General features: G+C 28.7%; 1 protein-coding gene and 1 long non-coding RNA gene across 2 annotated transcripts; one reads left to right on the top strand and one right to left on the bottom strand.

The window, feature by feature from the left end:
* The first annotated feature begins 53 nt into the window (after positions 1–53).
* LOC130896543 (GDP-Man:Man(3)GlcNAc(2)-PP-Dol alpha-1,2-mannosyltransferase) lies at positions 54–12,042 on the top strand. Its single transcript, XM_057804725.1, has 5 exons — positions 54–338; positions 394–624; positions 2,824–3,056; positions 3,948–4,165; positions 8,959–12,042. The coding sequence occupies exons 1-5, from the start codon at positions 316–318 to the stop codon at positions 9,700–9,702; spliced, it is 1,449 nt and encodes a 482-aa protein (XP_057660708.1). The 5' UTR covers positions 54–315; the 3' UTR covers positions 9,703–12,042.
* Positions 7,046–11,922, bottom strand: LOC130896546 (uncharacterized). The gene is made up of 3 exons (XR_009059588.1): positions 11,735–11,922; positions 11,130–11,231; positions 7,046–7,858 (listed from the first exon to the last, which is right to left on the bottom strand). It is a non-coding gene; the product is annotated as an uncharacterized LOC130896546 (long non-coding RNA).
* Positions 12,043–21,761: the final 9,719 nt, after the last annotated feature.

Below are 21,761 nucleotides of genomic sequence, written 5' to 3'. Positions count from 1 at the left end.
ATTTCTTCAAAAATAACAAGCCGTCATTTTTTTACACTGTTAACTATAAGATTCATAAATTGTAACTAATAATTCATTTATATTTGAACGTACTTGACTATATGTACTTCATTACAATTAGATATATGAGGTCATAATAGAATAATTAACAAGAAAAGAAGAATAATTGAGGTGTTGATTTGATTTGTTGTTTTCTATAAAGACTAACTAAACATGCACGTTATCATTTGTTGAGAATCCATAGAATACATTACACGTATAATTTAAAATAAAACGAAGTACTTTTACACAATATTGGTAAAGTTATTGTTTAAAATGCGTGCTGTTCTTAAAACAATGTAAGTCGGTTATATTCAATTTGCGATTTATAATCAATTTTTCATCTATTTTTAGAAAAGTGTTCCTTGTTTTCGTGAAACTATTGCTAGGGATAGTAATATTTGTACTTTTCTCTGGTGGATTGGTTGTCCCGGTGTATTATTTATATTTAAGAAGGAAATTCAGAACTGATAAATTGAAAAATCTCTCTAGCAAATTAAAGGTGGGGATATTTCATCCCTACTGTAATGCTGGAGGCGGCGGGGAAAAGGTTTTGTGGGTAGCAGTACAATCTCTTCAAAAAAAGTGAGTATTGTAATGTTATTTGAATATGATTTGAAATTTTGCATGGTAGTACTAAACCTTCATATATCTGAATTTATTACTACATCAATATCAAGGTTCAATTCTAGAATTTTTGGCTATTATGAAATAAAATTTTCAAATTTGCTCAAATATCTTATATCTTTTTTCTCTTTTTATTATTAGATCTAAGTTTTTGCTATTTCACTTTTGCCTTCATAAAAATAGCTTGAAAATTATTGCCAAACTTCATAGGTATATACATCATGTTCTTGTTTTTTAGAATTTTTGACTTCAGACTAATTGACTTATTGACTTATTCTAAATTATTCATTAAAATAATTTGTTAAATAGGGAGATCAATTGGGTGCCTAATGCCATTTGAGGATTTTTAGGATCTGGGAACAGTAAAAGTTACATTGTGACAAAGTTATGCATGTTAAGAAAGAGTCCTGAATAGATTTAAAATATTTTTTTCTATTTTTGAAATAGTTAATTTCTGAAATTTTTGTTTTTACTTTTTTAAATCGGAAGAAATTTCAAAAAATACATGTAATTTCTTCATTGTCTTAACCCTTCAAATGAGACATCTGTCTATTAGAGAGATATAGTTTACAGATTTGGTAATAGACCTTTACTAGCCATTAAAGGGGTTTTGTATATGCCACAGTCAAACCCTACTCTTCACAGATACGGGATGTTTGCTGCCTTTCACTGAACCCTAAGCAGGTTTCATTGTATTTGACTGATAGTAATTGCTCATGTCATCTCTTTGTTTTAATTACTTCTTCAGTTTTTGTATTTGAATGAGAGTAACTACATATGTTGAATATTTTGTCTTCTTATTACATATTTAGTTGTGACAATGGCATTTTTTTATTGTTTTATACTCTCTTGTGTTTGATAGATAGTCAAAAAAAAGATAAATAGTTTTAAGATTAATAAGTTTGTTTTTGATTTATTAATTACCTATGAACGTCTAATGTGCTAATTAACAAAAAAAGTAAGTGAATAAATGCCTTGAATTATTGAGTGAGTTCACAAAAAAAAGCTTAGTTTCCATGTCTGTCTGCGAGACGTGTTCCTCATAATGCAAAAATATCATGTTCTGTCTGATGGTTATTTATCACATCAGCTACATATCAATATGTCGTTTGAGATTCTATAAATATTTCTTCAACTTTACATATCACTTATTTCATTGTGGCTACCATAACATATATTAAGAAGAGTATTACAAAAATTAAAGGGTCATACTCAAAACTATTAGAATTACATTTGCAGTTTTATAATTGTTTTGGTATAAAACAAATATTCTAACCCTACTTGATGTGGAACGGCCGAAGGATTTGTCCCTGAAAAATCATTAGATCAAAATTAATTTTTGCAGTTGAGGTGGCATTTTTTTATACTATAACTTGCAAAGTTTACCAAAAAATATTTTGTTTTCCCTTTTTTTTATTATTTGATCAAAAAACTCATATTTCACTATAGAATTCTATTTTTATTAATATTATTTTTTATGCGTACATTGAATTTCAATTAACGAAATATGAAGAACATAATCTTTTCTTACATGTTTTTATAGATTGTGATACTAGGTACTTTTGCATTGTTCAATATAGGCAAAATTAAGTTTGCCAAAAGTCGCCAATAATATACATATTTGAAGCCGATGAAGCATGTGTTTTGGCTGAAATTAATCAACCATCATAATCCCAAAAATGCAAGTGTTATTTTATCATTATGATTACTACTGATTCCAACTAAGAATAGTGTACTTGCAAACCCAGATAATATCATTTTATCCCAATAAAAAGGTAACATGAACAAAGAGAAAGATAAATTCTGTAATACTTTCTGAAACATAACCTACATATATATATATATATATATATATATATATATATATATATATATATATATATATATTTATATATATATATATGTGCTTATATTCATTTATTATGAATGATCTCATTTTTTTATTCCAATCACAATAAATCAATTCTCAGCTCCACCTAATGCAAATGTTTTGCAATTGCAAAAAAGGGATCTGGAGCTGTTTTTGGATGTCAAAAAGTATTAGAAATAGTAATAGAAATCACTGAGTTTATGACTGCTCCCTAATACTTCATTGTTATGTGTGAAACAATATTTATAACTATTTTTTGTGATATTGAAAACCCATTCATGTTTTAGGTATCCCAAGGCTGAATTTTTCATATATTCTGGAGATATAGAGGTGACTCCCATAGAAATCTTAAACAAAGTTAAAAATAGATTAAATGTCAGTCTAGAAAAGGACGTGAAGTTTATTTATTTGCACAGAAGAAAATGGGTTGAAGCAAATATGTATCCATATTTTACTCTGTTAGGACAAGCTTTAGGTTCTATATATTTAGGATTTGAAGCATTGAACCAACTAAATCCAGGTAAATTGAATTTATGAATTTAGATAGCAACTTGTTTTTTTCCTATGAAAATTAAAAAACACTACATTCTGCCATGTATATATATATATATATATATATATATATATATATACAACAATAATATAATATATGTAATGTATTGGCCACAACAGATTTTAATTCTTGAATTTTTCTTACATTGTAGGAACAAGGTATTGAACTTTTTACTGAAAATTGCTTATAACTTTTTATATACCCCGTAGAGCACACAATAACTCTATATTATTTTAATGGAGAAGTCAAACTGATTCCAAATATTCAATAAAATATAGGATGTTTCATTTAAAAAAATTTAACTTTGATATTGCACAGCATTCTGGTACACCCTGTAAAATTGTAAATAATTTTAAGATGTGAAGACTGATGGTGGCTATAACCCCTCAAATTTTCAAATTGATATCTAAGGACAAAGGTGGAACTGAACTTTATTACACTAATAATATACAAAAATATTTACCATAAAATTAAAACGAAAAAAACTAATATATTTTAAAATAAAAATAATATCTTCATTATGAAACTTATGAATAATGATCTTTTAATAACATTAAGCCCACAAATTACAAGCACATGATGCAAAATCACTAAAACTATATGAGCTGCCAAATTTACACACATAAAATATCCCAATGCGTCCAATAGTATAGATTTAAGTGACCATTCTATAATCTATGCAAATTTCAATTTAACTAATCATATCCATAGATTTAATCTCCACGTATACAAATATCCCATATGATTCAATAACACATACTTTCCTTACTTATAATGAAGTTTTAGAAAGTTAACAACCAACTAAAAGATCTGTCTATTATTTTGTGAATTGACTACCAGTGCCACTATTCTTTTCAGATATATTTATTGAAACTACTGGATTCACTTTTATTATACCAATTTTTAAATATATTGGTGGTTGTAAGACAGGTTGCTACATTCATTATCCAATAATTACTGCAGATATGTTGAAAAGAGTTTCCAGTAGGCAAGCTATGTATAATAATAGAGGTATAATAGCGAGGAGTCCAATACTTACTATGGCAAAATTAATATATTACCACATATTTGCATGGGTAAGTGTAATCTGTCAAATCTATTATCATCATTCTAGTTTGTGTTAATTGTCAAATGTGGCAGATAGTCTAATTATTGGATTGTATGTTACAATCACGGCTTTGAATATCTGCATTTTTCAATGTACATTGAAATAAACTTTTGGAATATTAATTTGATTTATCATTATAAACATTTTTAGAATTTTAAAAATCCTTATTATCATTTTGTGGTGTACCGTTCATAGTTATAAAATCGCGAGTTTCTACATTCAAATTCCATAAAAACGGATCACTTTTAAATCGTAAAATATCAGATGTTAACTGGAATTCTTCTGTATTTTTTGATGAGAAATTTAATGGCGTCCTGTTCATATCTTGTGATGGAAAAGTGTAAGACTGTACTTCATTATCTTATACTGAAGTATCTTTTAATTACGACTACAAAATAATACATTATGTATTATATACTGTGCAAACTGGGTCTTCTGCTCCGAGTGACATATACTATTTTTTCTTCAAGCATAAAATAATACATTGAATGTCTTCTTAAGACATTTTTACAATACACTTTTAAAAATTGACAAACACCAAATTAAGTGACAGCTCCTGCCTACTTGGTTAGAACGCCCATAATACACGTTGCTATCGTTTCTCATTGTTTTGTTACTAATACAATAATGAGCTTTCATTATTTTACTAGTAAAAGAATAGATTGTTTCTTCGATATGTGTTGCCGAAAATAATATAGATATTATTATATGCTATCTAAAAAACACCCTGAACCTCAAACGAAACATCTACTCTGTTCAGACATTTCAGCCATTCTTTACCTTCGTACTTACCAAATAAGTTTAGTTACTTCTCACTAATGACGTTAACTAGGCAGCATTTATAGTACACCAATTCTCGTCAAATCTTCATATTTTTCACTCCAACTTGACGGCGCACAGTGTTTCCTTTTCCCGATTTCCTAGCCAAAAACATTTCTAGTGGTTCAATTTTTATAAAAATTTGTTTATTTATGTTTTTCGGGTCGCTGATATGAAAATGTTTTATTATAAAATGGAGTTTTTTATTTCAATATTGGGTTTTTTTTGCTGGTTACTGTTTTTTAACTATAAAAATTAAGTTGTATTTTCAAAATACAAAATGGCGGATAAGAAAAACATTTTTTTCCTAGACTCCTAGACAAAAGGTATATTGGTTAGTAAAAGTGCTAGAAAATACGTTTTTTTCAATATAATATATTTAATTACATAATATATTATTTATTACTATATATATATATATATATATATATATATATATATATATATATATATATATATATATATATATAAACCTTATATAACCTTATATAACCTAACATTAATATTTAACAACTTCTGCTGCTAGAAGGCTTCTCAGAAAATTCCGAATCAGATTAATCCGATGAAATATCCGAAAACTGTCCCGTTTGACGTTTCGACTTTTCTTTAAGTCTTTATCAAAATATGATATTGACACTGATAATTTGCTTATTTATATTGATCTATAGATCACCTTCATCATGATATATAGGGATATAATAAGGATAAAATCAACTTTGTTCCAATAAGAAAAATTAATTTTTCCTTGTTTTCCACATCTCAAATATATTAAAATTATTAGAATTTACAAAATAGAGCTATAAATTTTACTTACATTATTTAGATCTTTTTTATCATTTATACCTTTTTCGTCCTTTGAATGTGAACCATTTTTAAAAATTCTCTTCTACCTACATTAGATACCGTTCTAAGAATTTTTTAATCTTTATCTTTTTTTGATGTTTCATGGTTCGTTAATGCAGTTTTATTTTTTTTAATCTATTGATGATCTTTTAGTCTATTTTCTAAATATTGAGAGGTCTGCCCTATATAGGTCAAAATTAGTGGTTTACTATTATTAGCTTTGTACACAAAACTTAAAGAATATGGTACTACTAGAGGAGAAAACTTATCAATTATTCCTCTATTCTTCCTTTAATGTATTTTGTTATGAGTTCTATAGGTTTTCTTCTATTTCCATTTGCTTTAGCGGCTGAATTATTTCCTGCCAAGGTTCGAGGAACTGCAGCAGGCCTTAAATCAGGCCTTGATTATTTTTTCAACTTCCCAGCTGTAAAAATTTATCCAACCAAATATTACAGGAAATAATGGTTATATTTTATTATTCAATTTTGGTATGAATTGATATAATTTGGCACAAAAAAGTTGTACGGTTTATTACAAACAATTTCATTACTTAAAAGCTTATATACTCTTCTTATAATAATTGTTAGTTTCTTGTTTCTATCGTATGGGTATTTTTTATAACAAAGAGTTATAACCAAAATGACCTTGAGAAAAACCTAGAAATTATTTACGGAGTTGTTGGTCCACCGCCAGAGAGCGTAATTATATACCAAAAATTATAAAATGAATAATTTACAAATTTTGCGTAATTAAGATACATTTAAACTATTATTATCGTATTCTTCAAGAAATTAAGCGTATATTTGATTTACAAGTTTTAGTCTATCTCTTTAAATAAGAGATGGAGGGAAGCAGGAACTTTATTATGAAAACACGCCTGTAAGTCCAGTTCTACTTAACCTATCTATGCAAACTTTGTCATTTTGAAGAGAGCTTCTTTCTACTAATGTAACAACGAAACAATGAGTAACGTATACGCTAGAGGGCGCTATTTATTTATTTTTTTAAATCTAGGCATCCTTGAAAAATGTTAAATGGGAACATACAGTTTTAATTAAGAAATATAAAAGTAGACCCAATTAGTAATAGAATGGCGAAAACCGCATGTCGATATATTTTTCGTATTATGAGATGTCTTAAGAAATGTGTAAATTTTAAGCATTTTCCTTTAAACATAAATTACTCCGGTTTGACTGAACGGATTTTAACATTTTTGACTCCTCAAAATTGTCTTTACTTGTTCTATTAATAATAGTTCCAATTATTATGTCAATATTACTTATGCTGTCACCGGGAAACTGTGTTATGGAAGTTAAAATGGAAATATAACTTAAGGTACCTCGCTAGTGACAACCTAAATGTTCAAATTGTCGCCCATCGTTTTCGATACAAGCGTTTATTCTTTGAAGAGTAGATTGAACAGCAGTCTCAATTTCTGCTCTCGAAATACTCTGAATGGCGTTTCGTATTCTCTCGATCATGTTATCTCTAGTAGGGGCTCTAAGGCGGTTAAATCTGGTGACCGGGCTTACGAAAAAAATAGGCCTCCACGTCCTATCAAATTATCAGGGTAAGCATTACCTAAAAATTCTCTAACTTGTCTGGAGAAATGCTCCGTACATCGTGCTGAAATAACATAAACCTACGAGTTGCTAGTGATATGTCTTCTAAGAGAAGTTCCCCGTTAATTGCGTTGTCAAAAATAAAAGGTCCAATTATCTGACCATCTACAATACCACACCATACATTCACCGACCATCGCCCCTGATACTGAACTTCTTCCATCCAGCGTGGATTATCCTGTGACCAATGGTGCATATTATGCCGATTAACCGTACCATCGCTGCTAAATGTAGCTTCGTCTGACAACAAAATACGTGACAGTAATTGAGGGTCGTCATATACCATATGTAGTAACCAGTTGCAATAATCCAACCTTCTGTCGTAATCACGATCAACCATTTGTTGATGCAGTACTATATGATATGGATGAAATCTAAAAGAAATATAATGTCCTATTAAATATTTTTCCGGAATAATGAATAAATTATTATGTTAACATATAACCAAATTACTAGGTTTATTCATTTGACTCAAGACATAAATTTTTGTTTTGTTTTTTTCATGACCCACTCCTTGTTTTTATATATTTCCATTTTAATTCCCATAACGCAGTTTCCCGGTGACAGCTAAGTAATATTGACAAAAAAATTGGAACTATTAAAATTCGTTCAGTTGACCCGGAGTAATTTATGTTTAAAGGAAAATGCTTAAAATTTACACATTTCTTAGGATATCTCGTAATACGAAAAAGATATCGACATGCGGTTTTCGCTATTCTGTTGCTAATTTGGACTAGTTTTATATTCCTTAATTAAAACTGCATGTTTCCATTCAACATTTTTCAAGGATAGCTAGATTTAAATAATAAATAAATACCGCCCTGAAGCGTATACGTTACTCATTAGGTTGATTCGAAATTATAACTCTTACATTGGTAAAAAGGAGCTCTCTTCAAAAAGACAAACTTTGCATAGATAGGTTAAGTAGAACCGGACTTACAGGCGTTTTTTCATAATAAAGTTCCTGCTTCCCCCCATCTCTTATTTAAAGAGATAGACTAAAACTTGTAAATCAAATATACGCTTAATTTCTTGAAGAATACGATAATAATAGTTTAAATGTATCTTAATTAGGCAAAATTTGTAAATTATTCATTTTATAATTTTTGGTATATAATTACGCCCTCTGGCGGTGGGCCTACAACTCTGTAAATAATTTCCAGGTTTTTCTCGAGGTCACTTTTGTTATAAATTTTTCATGTATTATAAACGGTTCCCGAGATATGGCTGAGAGCCATTCTTATTGGGACACCCGGTACATATAGTAAGGAAAAATATTTTATGTTTTGATGTTCTGTTCTGTTTTTTTAATCGATTGTAGTATCTGCTTGTACTTTTCTTGAATATATATTATTAAAACAGAAGAAGCCTAAAATCAAGAACATTTAGAAACATTAATTAATATATCAAAAGGTCCAAGAAAAAAGAAATTTCAGAAATTTATATGTATTTATATGAATAAATTTGATTTCAGGCGTACTCTATGGCAGGCCAGAGCTCCGATATCAATATTGTCAATTCAACATTTACTATGGAACATTTGAACACCTTATGGAATAGACCTATACATCTTGTTTATCCGCCATGTGAAACTGATCACTTGAAGAACATTCCAAAAGATTCAGTAAGGCCTAAAAATATAAGAATAATGTCCTTAGCCCAATTTAGACCAGAAAAAGACCACCCGTTACAATTACAAGCTTTGTATGAATTAAGAGAAATAGTTCCTGAAGAAGTATTTAGTAGCATAACTCTAGTCTTATGCGGCAGTTGTAGGAATGCTGAAGATAGTCGGAGAGTTAAAGATTTAAAAGATTTCAGCAAACACTTGAGTTTAGAAAACAATGTGGAATTTAAAGTGAATGTTTCTTATGGAGAATTATTGGAAGAGTTTAGAAATTCATGGATAGGAATCCATACAATGTTGGATGAACATTTTGGCATAAGTGTAGTTGAACAGATGGCGGCAGGACTTGTAATGGTAGCACATAGATCTGGTGGACCCTTGTTGGATATTATAGAAACATCAGAAGGATCCAGATTAGGGTTTTTGGCTCAAACACCAGATGAATTTGCGCATATTATTAAATTTATTCTACAATTAGATGATTCTGAAATTAGTGAAATTAGGGAAAAAGCTAGAGCTTCAACCGATCGTTTTAGTATTCAGAAATTTAATGAAGAATTTCTTAGGGCAATTGAGCCACTTTTTAAATAATAATCTTGTACTTAAAACTTTCAATCATTATAGACATTCAATCAAACCTTAACATTTTTTTTATAAAAAATTTACAGTATCTTGAATGAAGGAAATGGTAGTTTGATATGAGGACTTGATATCTTGAAGAGTATTTGATTTTAGTATTATATTTTATTTTGTGAGTGGGTACCGTTTATATGTCTTGAGGTTGACTGAATGAGCTAGATAAGAGTGACCAATAGTAATTTCATCCAAGTTGTATGTTGTAAGTGAGTTGTATGAGTCGAAGAAGTTGTTTTCCATTTCAAGAAGTTTGAATTGTAAAGAGGTAAGGAGGGCAGGCCATATATTATGGTTGCTTACTTCGTATGTGTTGCCTTTTCATTGCCAGATATTTAGTTGTGGCTAGGAAACCAGAAGACATTACATTACCATTATTTTCTTTCTTTTATTTGTAGTTTTTAGGGAAAAATAGATTAGATAGTTACGCATTTTTATCGTATTCGTACGTCACAATCGTTGTGTGTGAAATAAGTGTAAGAAGTGAATCATGAGTAAAAATGCAAATAAAATTTTGAAACTTTATTTTTTTGGCCAGCTTATAAATAGGTTAATATCAACAAAATACTTTATCAAAATAAAAAACAAACAATAATATCACCTTTGCATAAAAAAAGTACCAACTCAACACTCAACGAAAAGTATATAAATCAGTTGTTCTACAGTCTACATACTAGGTACCCAATCATTATAATTACCTAATTATAAAATAACCTTTCTGGCTTTCTGAGTGACAAATTTATCAATAATTTTCGTAAAATCTAATTTTTCACAGATTTCGGATTCAATAGAGATGATGGCCAAATCTGAAAGCCTTTTTACCTCAATTGGCTGTTTCTTACCTGGAAAAATATCTTTGAATGAAGTTATTTCATTAAACAGATGTATACCACTATATAATTCACGATACTTCCTTCCTCCTGTACATGTAACTTAATATCTAAGTTCATGCAGGCTTTCATGAGATCATCACTAGAAATGTTGTGAAACTCATACAGAAAGCAGAATATTGAAAAGCACTCAGATAATAATGTAAATTTTTCATTTACTGAAGAGATCGCGTGTTCAAGAATTGCAAAATAGAAAGAAGCCTTGAATTGCTGGAAGGGATTCAAAAGGGGTTCATCACTGCCCTCGTAATCAAATAAACGGACTTTTTCCTGAGCCTCCAATTTGGAAATTCCGGATCAATACCTAAATATCTAGCAAGTTTTGTGGGTGATTCGACTAATATTTTAAATTATCGTCTGATCTTTGTGAAACAAAATATTTTTTTAAATTATCTAAGGCTTCAATGCATTCCGCGGTGTTTAATTTAGGATTTTGAAGCATTTTACTCAGAACATTAATTCTTGCTAATAAATCATACTTATAAATATAAATACCTTTTCAATGCTCCCGCTTGTTTTGAGATTTCTTCTATTCTTTTTTCTATAGAAGGCACCTGACTCTTTTTTAGTCTTTCTGTTTTTGGACGAAGACGACATCTAAAGGTAAAAGGTAAGAAGAACGATAAGTATATCATGGCTTACAGATGCATATAAAATGTATAGAAACTCATCAGAAATTTTGAAATTCATCGAAATGACCTCCAAAAAGTACCTACCATTGTTAATACTTTTTTTATTTAAAGTGTAAGAATATGGGTTATTCATACGAAACCCCCATTCCTGTTGAAAAAGATAGAGCAAATTATTTAAAATAAATAATGATACTTAACGCTCTTTCAAAATCTGGGTAAAAATTAAAATTTTCATAAACTCCACCGGTTGCTCACCTATAATTATGTATGAAAATTATATTTTGTGCTAACGAATTTTGAAAGAATGGAAAATAAATTTTGAATTTTAAAACATTCTGTACATATTTTCAAAACGAATCATCGCGACAAAATTAGCTTAAAAATATGCCCACTTTTTTATCTAATTAGAAAACACCCTGTACAACATTTCATTTGTTCATAAATCTAGTTAAGAGCTTTGGTACTTACCACAGTTCTGATTTAAACGATACTCAATAGCAACACCTTGTCATTTACCAATATTAACTTCACTTGCTTGCACTTGATTGTGTTTATGACCAGTCTTATTGTATGTTGATTAAAACTTTGTGGAAACAATCTATTTCTTATCTATAAAGAAAACCGCTAAAATAAAGTTTCTTCTATTCTTTTGACCCTTGACCTGCGAGCCGCGGGCCGACTGTGATGTATATAGTCAAAAAATTCAAAGAAGGCCGCAGCGGCAAAACCTTTGAAAAAAAGCCGCCCGAGTTACATGGAGAAAATTCTAGAAGGACATTTATATAAAACGCAAGTGTGTTAAATATCATAAACATTTTATCAGTAATTATTTTATTATAAATACAAATGATTGTAAACAACTTGGCAATGAATATATAGTTCAGGTAATGAATATATGTATCGCTCTTGAATATATAGCTCATTCAATGAATATTAGTTAGGTCGCTTTTAAAATTAATTGTATTCATTTAATTTTATTGTAAAATAAATAATTTTCGAAAACCGAAAATTATAATTGGCGCAGTCATTAGGATAGTGCGGTCGCGAGATTTACGCAAAGTGGGATAAAAGTTCGGACTAAACACTTCAGTACCTCAGCACTAAATCCACGAGCTCTACCAGGGACAGAACTTCAAATAATTGTAAATGCCAAGTTCCTATTTTTATTCCTTTTATTATCTATCCTTATCGATTCCGAGTAAGGAAGAGATGATTTATAAATTTTTTTTTAAATCATGAACGTTTTTGATACGTTATTGAATACATTTTGTAAATTAAAATTAAAAGATAATTCTGAAAAAATGCAACTTCAAGTCCAAATACCCTAAATTGGGGATTTTTTAAATTAAAATTAGAAAATATCAAACCGTACGATGGAAATATAAATACTTTAAATAAATTCATAAACAGATGTGAAAATTTAATAGAGACTTATTCGGTCTATAATGATCAGTATATTAATAATCATGTCTTGGAATGTATCCAAGAAAAATTAATTGACAAAGCTGAAATTATGGTAGAAAATCGGATCGAATTAAATACAAGGTTCAAATGAGAAGAAGCTTTAATATAGTGTTTCGCAGACAGACGCGACTTAGTCTATATACTACAGGAACCAACAAGAACACGACCATTTAAAAATGAGTGTCTAATAGCATTTGGAAATAGATTACAATTACTAAAAAGTCAAACGATCCAAAGAATTAGTAGCAATCTAAATTTAGGGGAAATTGACAAAAAATGTCAAATAAATCATTGCGAAAAAAAAGCCTGTGTCCTAGAGCTATGGCTTATGTTGATGAGTTCGAAAATTTTGAAAAACTCTATGGTCAATTTTATGAGCTTAGAGTCAAATATGATAACAATAATAATAACAATAATTTTAAAACAAATTCAATGAAAAATAATAGAAATAATCAATATAATAATAACAACCCCTACTATCAACAATATCAGCAATATGATAATAATTATAATAGAAATCAATTTTATAATAATGAAAGATATAATAGTAACAATAATAATTATAATAATTTTCCTAACCAACCGATAAATGTAAATCCTATGCCAAAAGGAAGGCAAAACTATCCGACAAATGCACAAGTATTTGGCACCAGGAAAAATATTTTCCGGCCAAATCAAATACCTGCAAATCGACTACTAAAATCAGAACCGATGCCGTAGACATCGAGAAATTTTACTGATAGACCCAGTAGACATATAACAATTAATCATAATAACAATCATAATAATAATAATACAAGTAATAATAGATATTTCCAATTAAGAAATGAACGACCAAATTTTACATCCCATTATACCATAATAATTATAAAGATAATAAAGAAGAAGTAATTGATTTCCAACATTTATTTGAGCTAGAAGAAAATAATGATCAAATCGTAAATTTTCGAAAAGAGCCTCGGGAAAAAGAATCAAAAACAGAAGAAATAAATTTTACTCCTAATGATCCATTAGAATACTTTGAAAATTTCATAGAAATTAACGAATCAGAATCCAGTGAAAAAATAATTGAAATAAATTTCACATCTAATAATTCATCACCAAAAATTCAAAAATTCATAAAAATGAAAGAATCGGAATTAAATTATTGTAAACAAATAAATAAACAAGTAGATCTAGATCTCAGTAAATTATTTGATGAAGAAGAAAAAGATAAATTAAATGTAACAGAAAAGAATTCTTAAGAAAATATAATGGTAGGAGAAATGAATAATGATACAAAAGGAGAATTAGAATTATTTGATAAAGTGGAATTAAATGTAGAATTACAATATTATTAGATGAATTAAAAATGAATGATAATGATAATGAAAGTAAAATAAAAGAAAATGTAATAGAATTAAATAGAAAAATAAATGAAATAAATAATGATGAGACAATGGAAGAAAAAGATATAAATGATGTTATAAAAATAGAAAATGGTATATTAGAAAAAGAATGTTATGTTATAAAACCTGAATTAAATAAAAATATATTGGATATACAAAATCAACATAATATCATTGATAAAAGATACATGAATAAGGAAAATGAGAAAATGGTTATTACTTATGAAATAATTAACAAACAAATTGATAAGAATAATAGTAATATAAGTTTAAAATATTTCAATAGAAAATTAAATGCAATATTAAATGAAAAGATAATAGAAGAACAATTTTGGAAAAGTAAATAATATCATTCATTAAAATGGTACGCAATTCAAGAAATTATATGTTATAAGAATAGATAAGATTTAGAATTAATAGATAATAAATAAGTAAAATATAAAAAACAAATTAGTAAACTTTTAGAAACTATAATAATAAAAAGTTATTATTAATTAGAATAAATATGAGAAATTTAATAATATAATTCATAACTTTGTTTATTCAACTAATGGAAATAGAAAATAATATAAATAAATTTAAATTATAATCAGTGTAACACAAATGAAACGTTTAAGACAATTTATATAATTTTGAATGAGCCTCTTAGTGTTTATCCTTTAGAAATAAGCCAATATGAAATTCATAATTTTAATTATTTGAAAGAGGACGAAAAAATAATTAGCGAAAATTATAATTGGCGAAATATGATATAAATCCCCCAGTAATTAAATTCAATTTAACCAACAGCCAGTAAACCATTCGAACACGTACATATAGACACTTTTAAAATAGCAAATCAGTCATATTTAACTATAATAGATGCATTCTCTCGTTACGGTTGTTGATAATATATTAAATTATGTTACTCATCACAGTTTACCTTACAAAATTACAGCTGATTGTGGTTCAGAGTTCAAGAATAACGACCTACAAGATTTTTGCAAACTACATAAAATTACATTATACAACATCAAAAAATAGTAACTCCAATTCACCTGTAGAACGTTTTCAATCTAATTGAACATTTCAGATGTATAAAGGAAAATAACAAAGATTTACCACCTAATCAATTAATAAAACATTCAATATTGGCATATAATAATTTGATTCACTCTGCAATTTACACCATTTGAAATTATTAAAGGTCATATAAATAACCCCGATCCGTTTGATTTAGACGATCATCTAATAATATCCAATTATATACAAAATCACAAAGAAACCTCTAAATTATTATATGAAAAAATTAAAGACAGAAATGCTAATATTAAAGAAAAAATAATTAATAAGAGAAATGAAAACAGAAATAATCCCCCTTCCTATGAAAATCAAAATACACCTTATATAAAAACAAAATTCCGAGATAAAAATTACCTAAATTTAAAAAGGCAGAAATCGTAAAAGACTCTGGTATATTATTAGAAACAAATAAAGGAACTTATCACAAAAATAAAATTAGAAAACCAAAAACTAAAACAGAAAAATTGTTACAGAATAATGAAGCCGACGACAGTATTAATATTACTACTACTTTACAAGACAACTAAAACAGAAGACATAACAACTACAAAAGTAAATAATTTATCATTACCCATTAATTTAGGAACAAGTAATCTTATATATACTAAACACACTTTTATATATTATATAGATTTAGAATTTATTCATAAACAAATTAATAATTTGAAACAATATTTTTATAGTTTAAAAAATAATTTATCTCAAGCGAACGTTACAAATCCTATTTCATATCATAATATAAAAAAATAGATAAATGGCTTTTTGAAACTCGGACGATGAAGAAAGATATGATAATGCTATAAATGTTTTACAACAAAATCAAAAACAAATAATTCATTAAGTAAATTTACAAATATCACTACATAAAAAATTAATCGATCATTGTAACAAATCGATTACGACTCTATGAAATAATCAACAGAAACTTTCTGACAATTTAGAGAAATTTCACATTTTGATAGAAAATAAAATAATAATTGAATAATTTTATAATATTTCACAGTACAATTTCACAGATTAATCTGGATTGTCAAAGTTTTATTACATTAATTGACAATATTGAAAATGCAATAACATTTTCTAAATTAAATACAATTCACAGTTCTGTTATATCAAGTCAATAAATTTTAGAAATGATGAAATATTTAAGTACTATTTATAAAGAAGAACAAATCTCAAAATTTAACAATATTTTAACGTATTATCTCTTTCTTGGTTTACAAGTAACCTTTTCTAAACCTAAAATGATTTTTGCTACCCATGTTCCAATCCTAAAACCCAAAACTTATGAATTTTTCCATTTATATCATGTAATCCAAAATCATACGATATTTATCCCTCCTCAACCTTACTTGGCCAGAAGTCAAGAATAAGTCAATTTTATTAAAGAAGAATGTCCGGCATTAGAAGAGAAATATTATTGTAAAGAAACATTTAAGTTAAAAGACAATTGTACTATTGAATTGTTAAACGGACGCTCTGCTGAAAATTGTGTTGTAAGTGAAATAAATCTTCAAGAAACTATATTAGAACAAGTAACAAATAACGAACTTTTAGTAACTTTTAGTAAGTTATCCATCAATTATAAAAATTACAAAGAACTGTAATATTCAAATAGAAAGTGAAATTTTCTCAACCAACATACAAATTAAAAAAGGAAAATCGATAATATTACCAAAATTAAACTTCGAATTTTTAAATAATCAAATTTATAAATATCCAAATTTAACCAACTTAGATTTTGACAAATTATACGAAATAAATAAAATCGCTAGAAATATAAAACGAATTCAAGAAATTTATAATCCGCAAAGCCATATATCAATTGCACTATTTACTATAATAATAATAATTTATGTAATTTTAATAACATTATGGTTAATTCGTAAATATAAAAGTAAATTTGTAAGAAAACAGAAATTTGAAGAAAAGAAGAAAGAAAACATCGAATTAGAAGAAAAAAGACAACAAGATTTGAAAAATACCTCCGTCATTTTTCATTCTTAGGGATGGAGGAGTTATATGGAGAAAATTCTAGGACATTTATATAAAACGCAATTGTATTAAATATCATAAACACTTTATCAGCAATTATTTTATTATAAATACAAATGATTGTATACAACTTTGCAATGAATATAGTATGTATAGTTCAGGTAATGAATGTATGTATCGCTCTTGAATATATAGTTCATTCAATGAATATTAGTTAGTTCGCTTTTGAGATTAATTGTATTCATTTAATTTTATTGTAAAATAAACTTTTAAAAATAATTTTTGGAAAACCGAAAATTATAATTCCCGGCGAACAACAGCACGTTTTTTTAAAAGGTTTCGTCGCTGGTACCTCCTTAAAAATTTTGTTGCTATATTAATGTTAGTTATATTTTTGATTAAGTACGAGAGGCTTCATATCTATGTCTGAAATGGATTAATTGGAAAAGTCAATAAATTTAGTTGTATTTGTGATGTGTCTTCAGGTCTATTTATTTTAGGTTCAGAATTGGAATTGGCAGATATATATTTTTTTATGAAGAATGGAAATAGAAGTTTCATATGGATGTTAAGTGGAGAGATTCAAGGAGACTAATGAGCTGTATTTAGAGATAAATAAATTTTCTTTTCATGCCAAAAAATGTAATTTTACTTCATTTTTTCTATTTTGAATTCGAATTTATATATTGTGCAACGTTCATATTGAGGAGAATAGTTTAATGGCAATGAACGCATTTTATTTGCAATGGGCATATAGAGTTAATATAGGCTAAGTGACCGCAATATGGGCATGTAGATCTGTTTTTGCATGTAGAAGTTGTATGTCCAAATTCGTTATTTAAACAATATCTTAAAACAGATGGAATATGTGGAATGAAAACGCCTGTAGGGACTTTTTCTGATTCAGATGAAATTCTGTAGGTGCGTGTTACTCTTTGATCTTCAAGGATGTTCGTGACTTTCTTATCAGACCAAACGATCAGGTTTTACATGTAATGTTCATTTTGATTGTGTTTAGTTATGAGTAAGGTGTAGTGATCACTTCGCATACATGTAGTTTAATTAGATTTTTTGCTTCTTCGGAATGTTTGTTCTCATTGATTTTTATTAGGAGGGAACTACCTGGAAGCTTCTAAACATTCTTTAAAGAACCCGGGATCGTCACATTTATGTTTCAAAACGGAAGGTAGAAGGAAGGGCAGTCGAGGAACCCTTTGAGGGGTCTCGGTATCTATTAATACTTCAATAAGTGACAAAAAACAGTCGAACTTATTGAGAATCCGCTTTTTTTAGGCATGTATTGGTTTTTGGCTGTTTCAAATAGTGCAAAAGATCAACTATTAATTAAGATTCGATAATATCAGGAATATTTGTAACGTAAATTTCATTTTTAAATAAAAAGGTACGAGTACACGTAAAGAGTTTTCTTGCATAATAATAACCTGCCACACTATTTTTTGATATTTGGTATTTAACCACACAATTTGATCACTTTCCACAATTTTATTGTTCTACAATTCTCAATCATCGCGTTTTTTGCTGGTGAAGTACAATTTTTTATCTGGGGGTATTATCTTTGTCCTTTTTTCTATATTCTTTATTAGCATCGACATAATTTTTTCGATTGTTTAGTATAAGTGTACAGTATTCAATATTTCCAGATTGTAGTATTTCTCCTCTTGTACCTCGTCGGGCAGGTGGTGGTTTTTTGCAATGAAGGGTTGAGCAACAAAAACTCTACATAAGTATTTTGAAAGCCCAATATTAATGCATTAGAAATCGACTATATAGGTTCGATTGTGCTGATAATTTGGGGGCCTTTCCTGTTGCATCTCGACGGTCTGGGGGTGGTTTTTTGTATTAAAGGGTTGAGCAACAAAAACTCTACATAAGTATTTTGAAAGCCCATTATTAATGCGTTAGAAATCGACTATTAAGGTTCGATTGTGCTGATAATTTCGGGGACTTAACTCTTGAACCTCGTCGGGCTGGAGGTGGTTTTTTGCCATGAAGGGTTGAGCAACAAAAACTTACATAAGTATTTTGAAAGCTCATTATTAATGCGTTCGAAATCGACTATTAAGGTTCGATTGTGCTGAGAATTTCGAGGTCTTTACTCTTACACCTCGTCGGGCTGGGGTTGGTTTTTTTACCGATCGTGATCCGAAATTGATTTTTTATGGCATATTCTGAAAGCACATAATTATCACCAAATCAATGTGCCAGAAAAAATCAAAATAAACAATTTTTCATGTATGGCTGTGCTAGCTTTTTTGGAAGCTGACACAGCAATCGATTTCAGCGAAACGGTAAAAGCACAAAAATTAAAAATTACGCAATTCATTAGCACAGAAAAAGCACTAAATCGATGAGTTAATTAAAATCGATTGTGCTCATTTGGCTGTGCTAACTTTATAGACATGCCAAGCATGCGATTTGGTAACGAATTTCGGAATCATTTGCTTCTGGGTTGTAATAATATAAATAAACTCCTGCTTGATGTTTTCATGTTTTAACCAGCTGACCAACAACAAAAGTGCAGCAACCAATTTCAATATTCACATCGTGTAGCATTTGATCATTTTTTTCATTTGGAACTTTGTATGTGAACTTATCTATTTTTTGAATGCTATCCTTTTCTAGATAGCTTATTTTCTTCAGTTGTGATTTTAAAAGATGTTTTCCTTCACTGTACCCTCTATTAGCAAAATTTCTTAGACGTCGAATGTAATATTGTTCCATAGTCGTACAAGTAAAGTCCACTAGGGCCACTACGTTGTAAGCTTTATATCGAAAAAGTATTATGTCTTTATATAGGCGTACATATACTTCCAAAAAGTTATTCGTTTGATGACCGTGAGTATAGCCATCATGATAAGCTAAACATCAGTCTTCGCGTCGGGCCCATATTCTACCCAGTGTAGTCTCTCTGCTTCGCTATCATCTGTCATAAAACACCAGGGAAACCCTTTTCCCCTAAAAGCCGAATAGCCAACAGTTTCTCTTACCATTTTAAAGCCAGGTATGTAGTCGCGTTTTGATTGACCCTTGTTTATAATTACTGATAGTGGTACAGCAAGATGGCAAAATGTATATCCATTTGAGATATGCAGAGCAATTCGTACTGTTATTTGGCGAGAGGAAATTCGGTGGCAAAATGTACATTTATTTGGCGCCTGCATAGCAAAGTGTACTGTTATTTGGCATCAACCAATAAAATAACTGTGTTTGTCAAATACATGTACGTTGTGCTTATATGCTTATATGGGCTACAAAAAGGGCTCAGTTCACATCTTGCACCCTGAGTCATATAGAGACAATTCCATAATTCAATATAATGAAGTGATAACAGTGCAGTTCATACAACTTATTTTCTCGTAGTGAAACTTGATCATAATTTTCTAACGTTATCAGCAAACATGTGTTTACATTTCTAGTTTTCTAATAAAACCTGAGAATATTTTTAATGTTATCAGCAGACATATGTAGACATCCTGTTAATATAATAACTATCATTTTATTACACTTTACTGTAACATTTTTCCATTTATTTAATATTTATTAATTCATTGTTGTAGTCATCGAGTACTAAATAAAGTTTTTTTAAAAAGGTAAATCTTTACTTTTGAAATTTAACAGGCGCTGCGAACAGGATACTATCTGTAGAAATACACCCCTTCAATGCGGTAAAAGTCTACATTTTCATTCAAGAAATTAAGACGGTATTCGAACTCAAAAAAACTCCGGTGAATTAAGTGACAGTGTGGTGAAGAAGCTGACTCCAACCCGATAATTCATTCAGCGAAGAAGACGGTTGTTCTAACAAGAAAGAAAAAATAGTTTTTCAAAAATCTAAAAAGATCAGCAAACACATGATTAAAAATACCAAATCTTTCCAGGTTAACCATGAAGCCAGGCACTTCAAGTCAAAACAATTGAACCCCCAGGTTACATTTGAGATAATTTAGGATTAGGAAAATACAAGGTCATGTATCATAAGATTTATTTTAGTATGAGTATCGAAGAAATCGAAAATTCATATAGTAAATTAGTTTTAAATCAAGTTCATTTAGCCAGTAGACTTGATGACTCAACAGTAAATTTGGCAAAAATTTATCAAAGAGACGTTGAATTACTTCCAGAAGATATAAACAAACCTAAAATGTATGCGGGGCCCAATAAAATAATCAAAAGAGGCTTAGTAGACGGTCTTGGTACAGTAATAAAATATATTTCCGGAAATCTCGATCAAAACGACCTAATAGAAATTCAAAAAACCTTCCAAAAATTAATGACCGATATTAGAAGTTACATACGTTTGCAAGACAAATTACTCAACGTTGGCAAACAAATTTACGTAGAATTCAAATTTTTGCAGAAAACATACTTAAAGAATCGAATACTTTAAATAACAGACTTAACAACGAAATTATTATCCATATTCAGTTAGAACAAATTAGGAACCTAAGAAACTATATTCAAATTTTACTTAGAACAATATCATTCAGTAACCAAGAACCCCTCAATGTAGAGTTAATTAAACAAAAGGATTAGAATAAATCATTAATTTTTTACATACTATTCAT

The sequence above is a fragment of the Diorhabda carinulata genome, chromosome 7 (assembly GCF_026250575.1).
Source record: "Diorhabda carinulata isolate Delta chromosome 7, icDioCari1.1, whole genome shotgun sequence".
NCBI classification, from domain to species: Eukaryota; Metazoa; Arthropoda; class Insecta; order Coleoptera; family Chrysomelidae; genus Diorhabda; species Diorhabda carinulata.
This window is presented reverse-complemented; position numbering and strand designations above follow the sequence as displayed.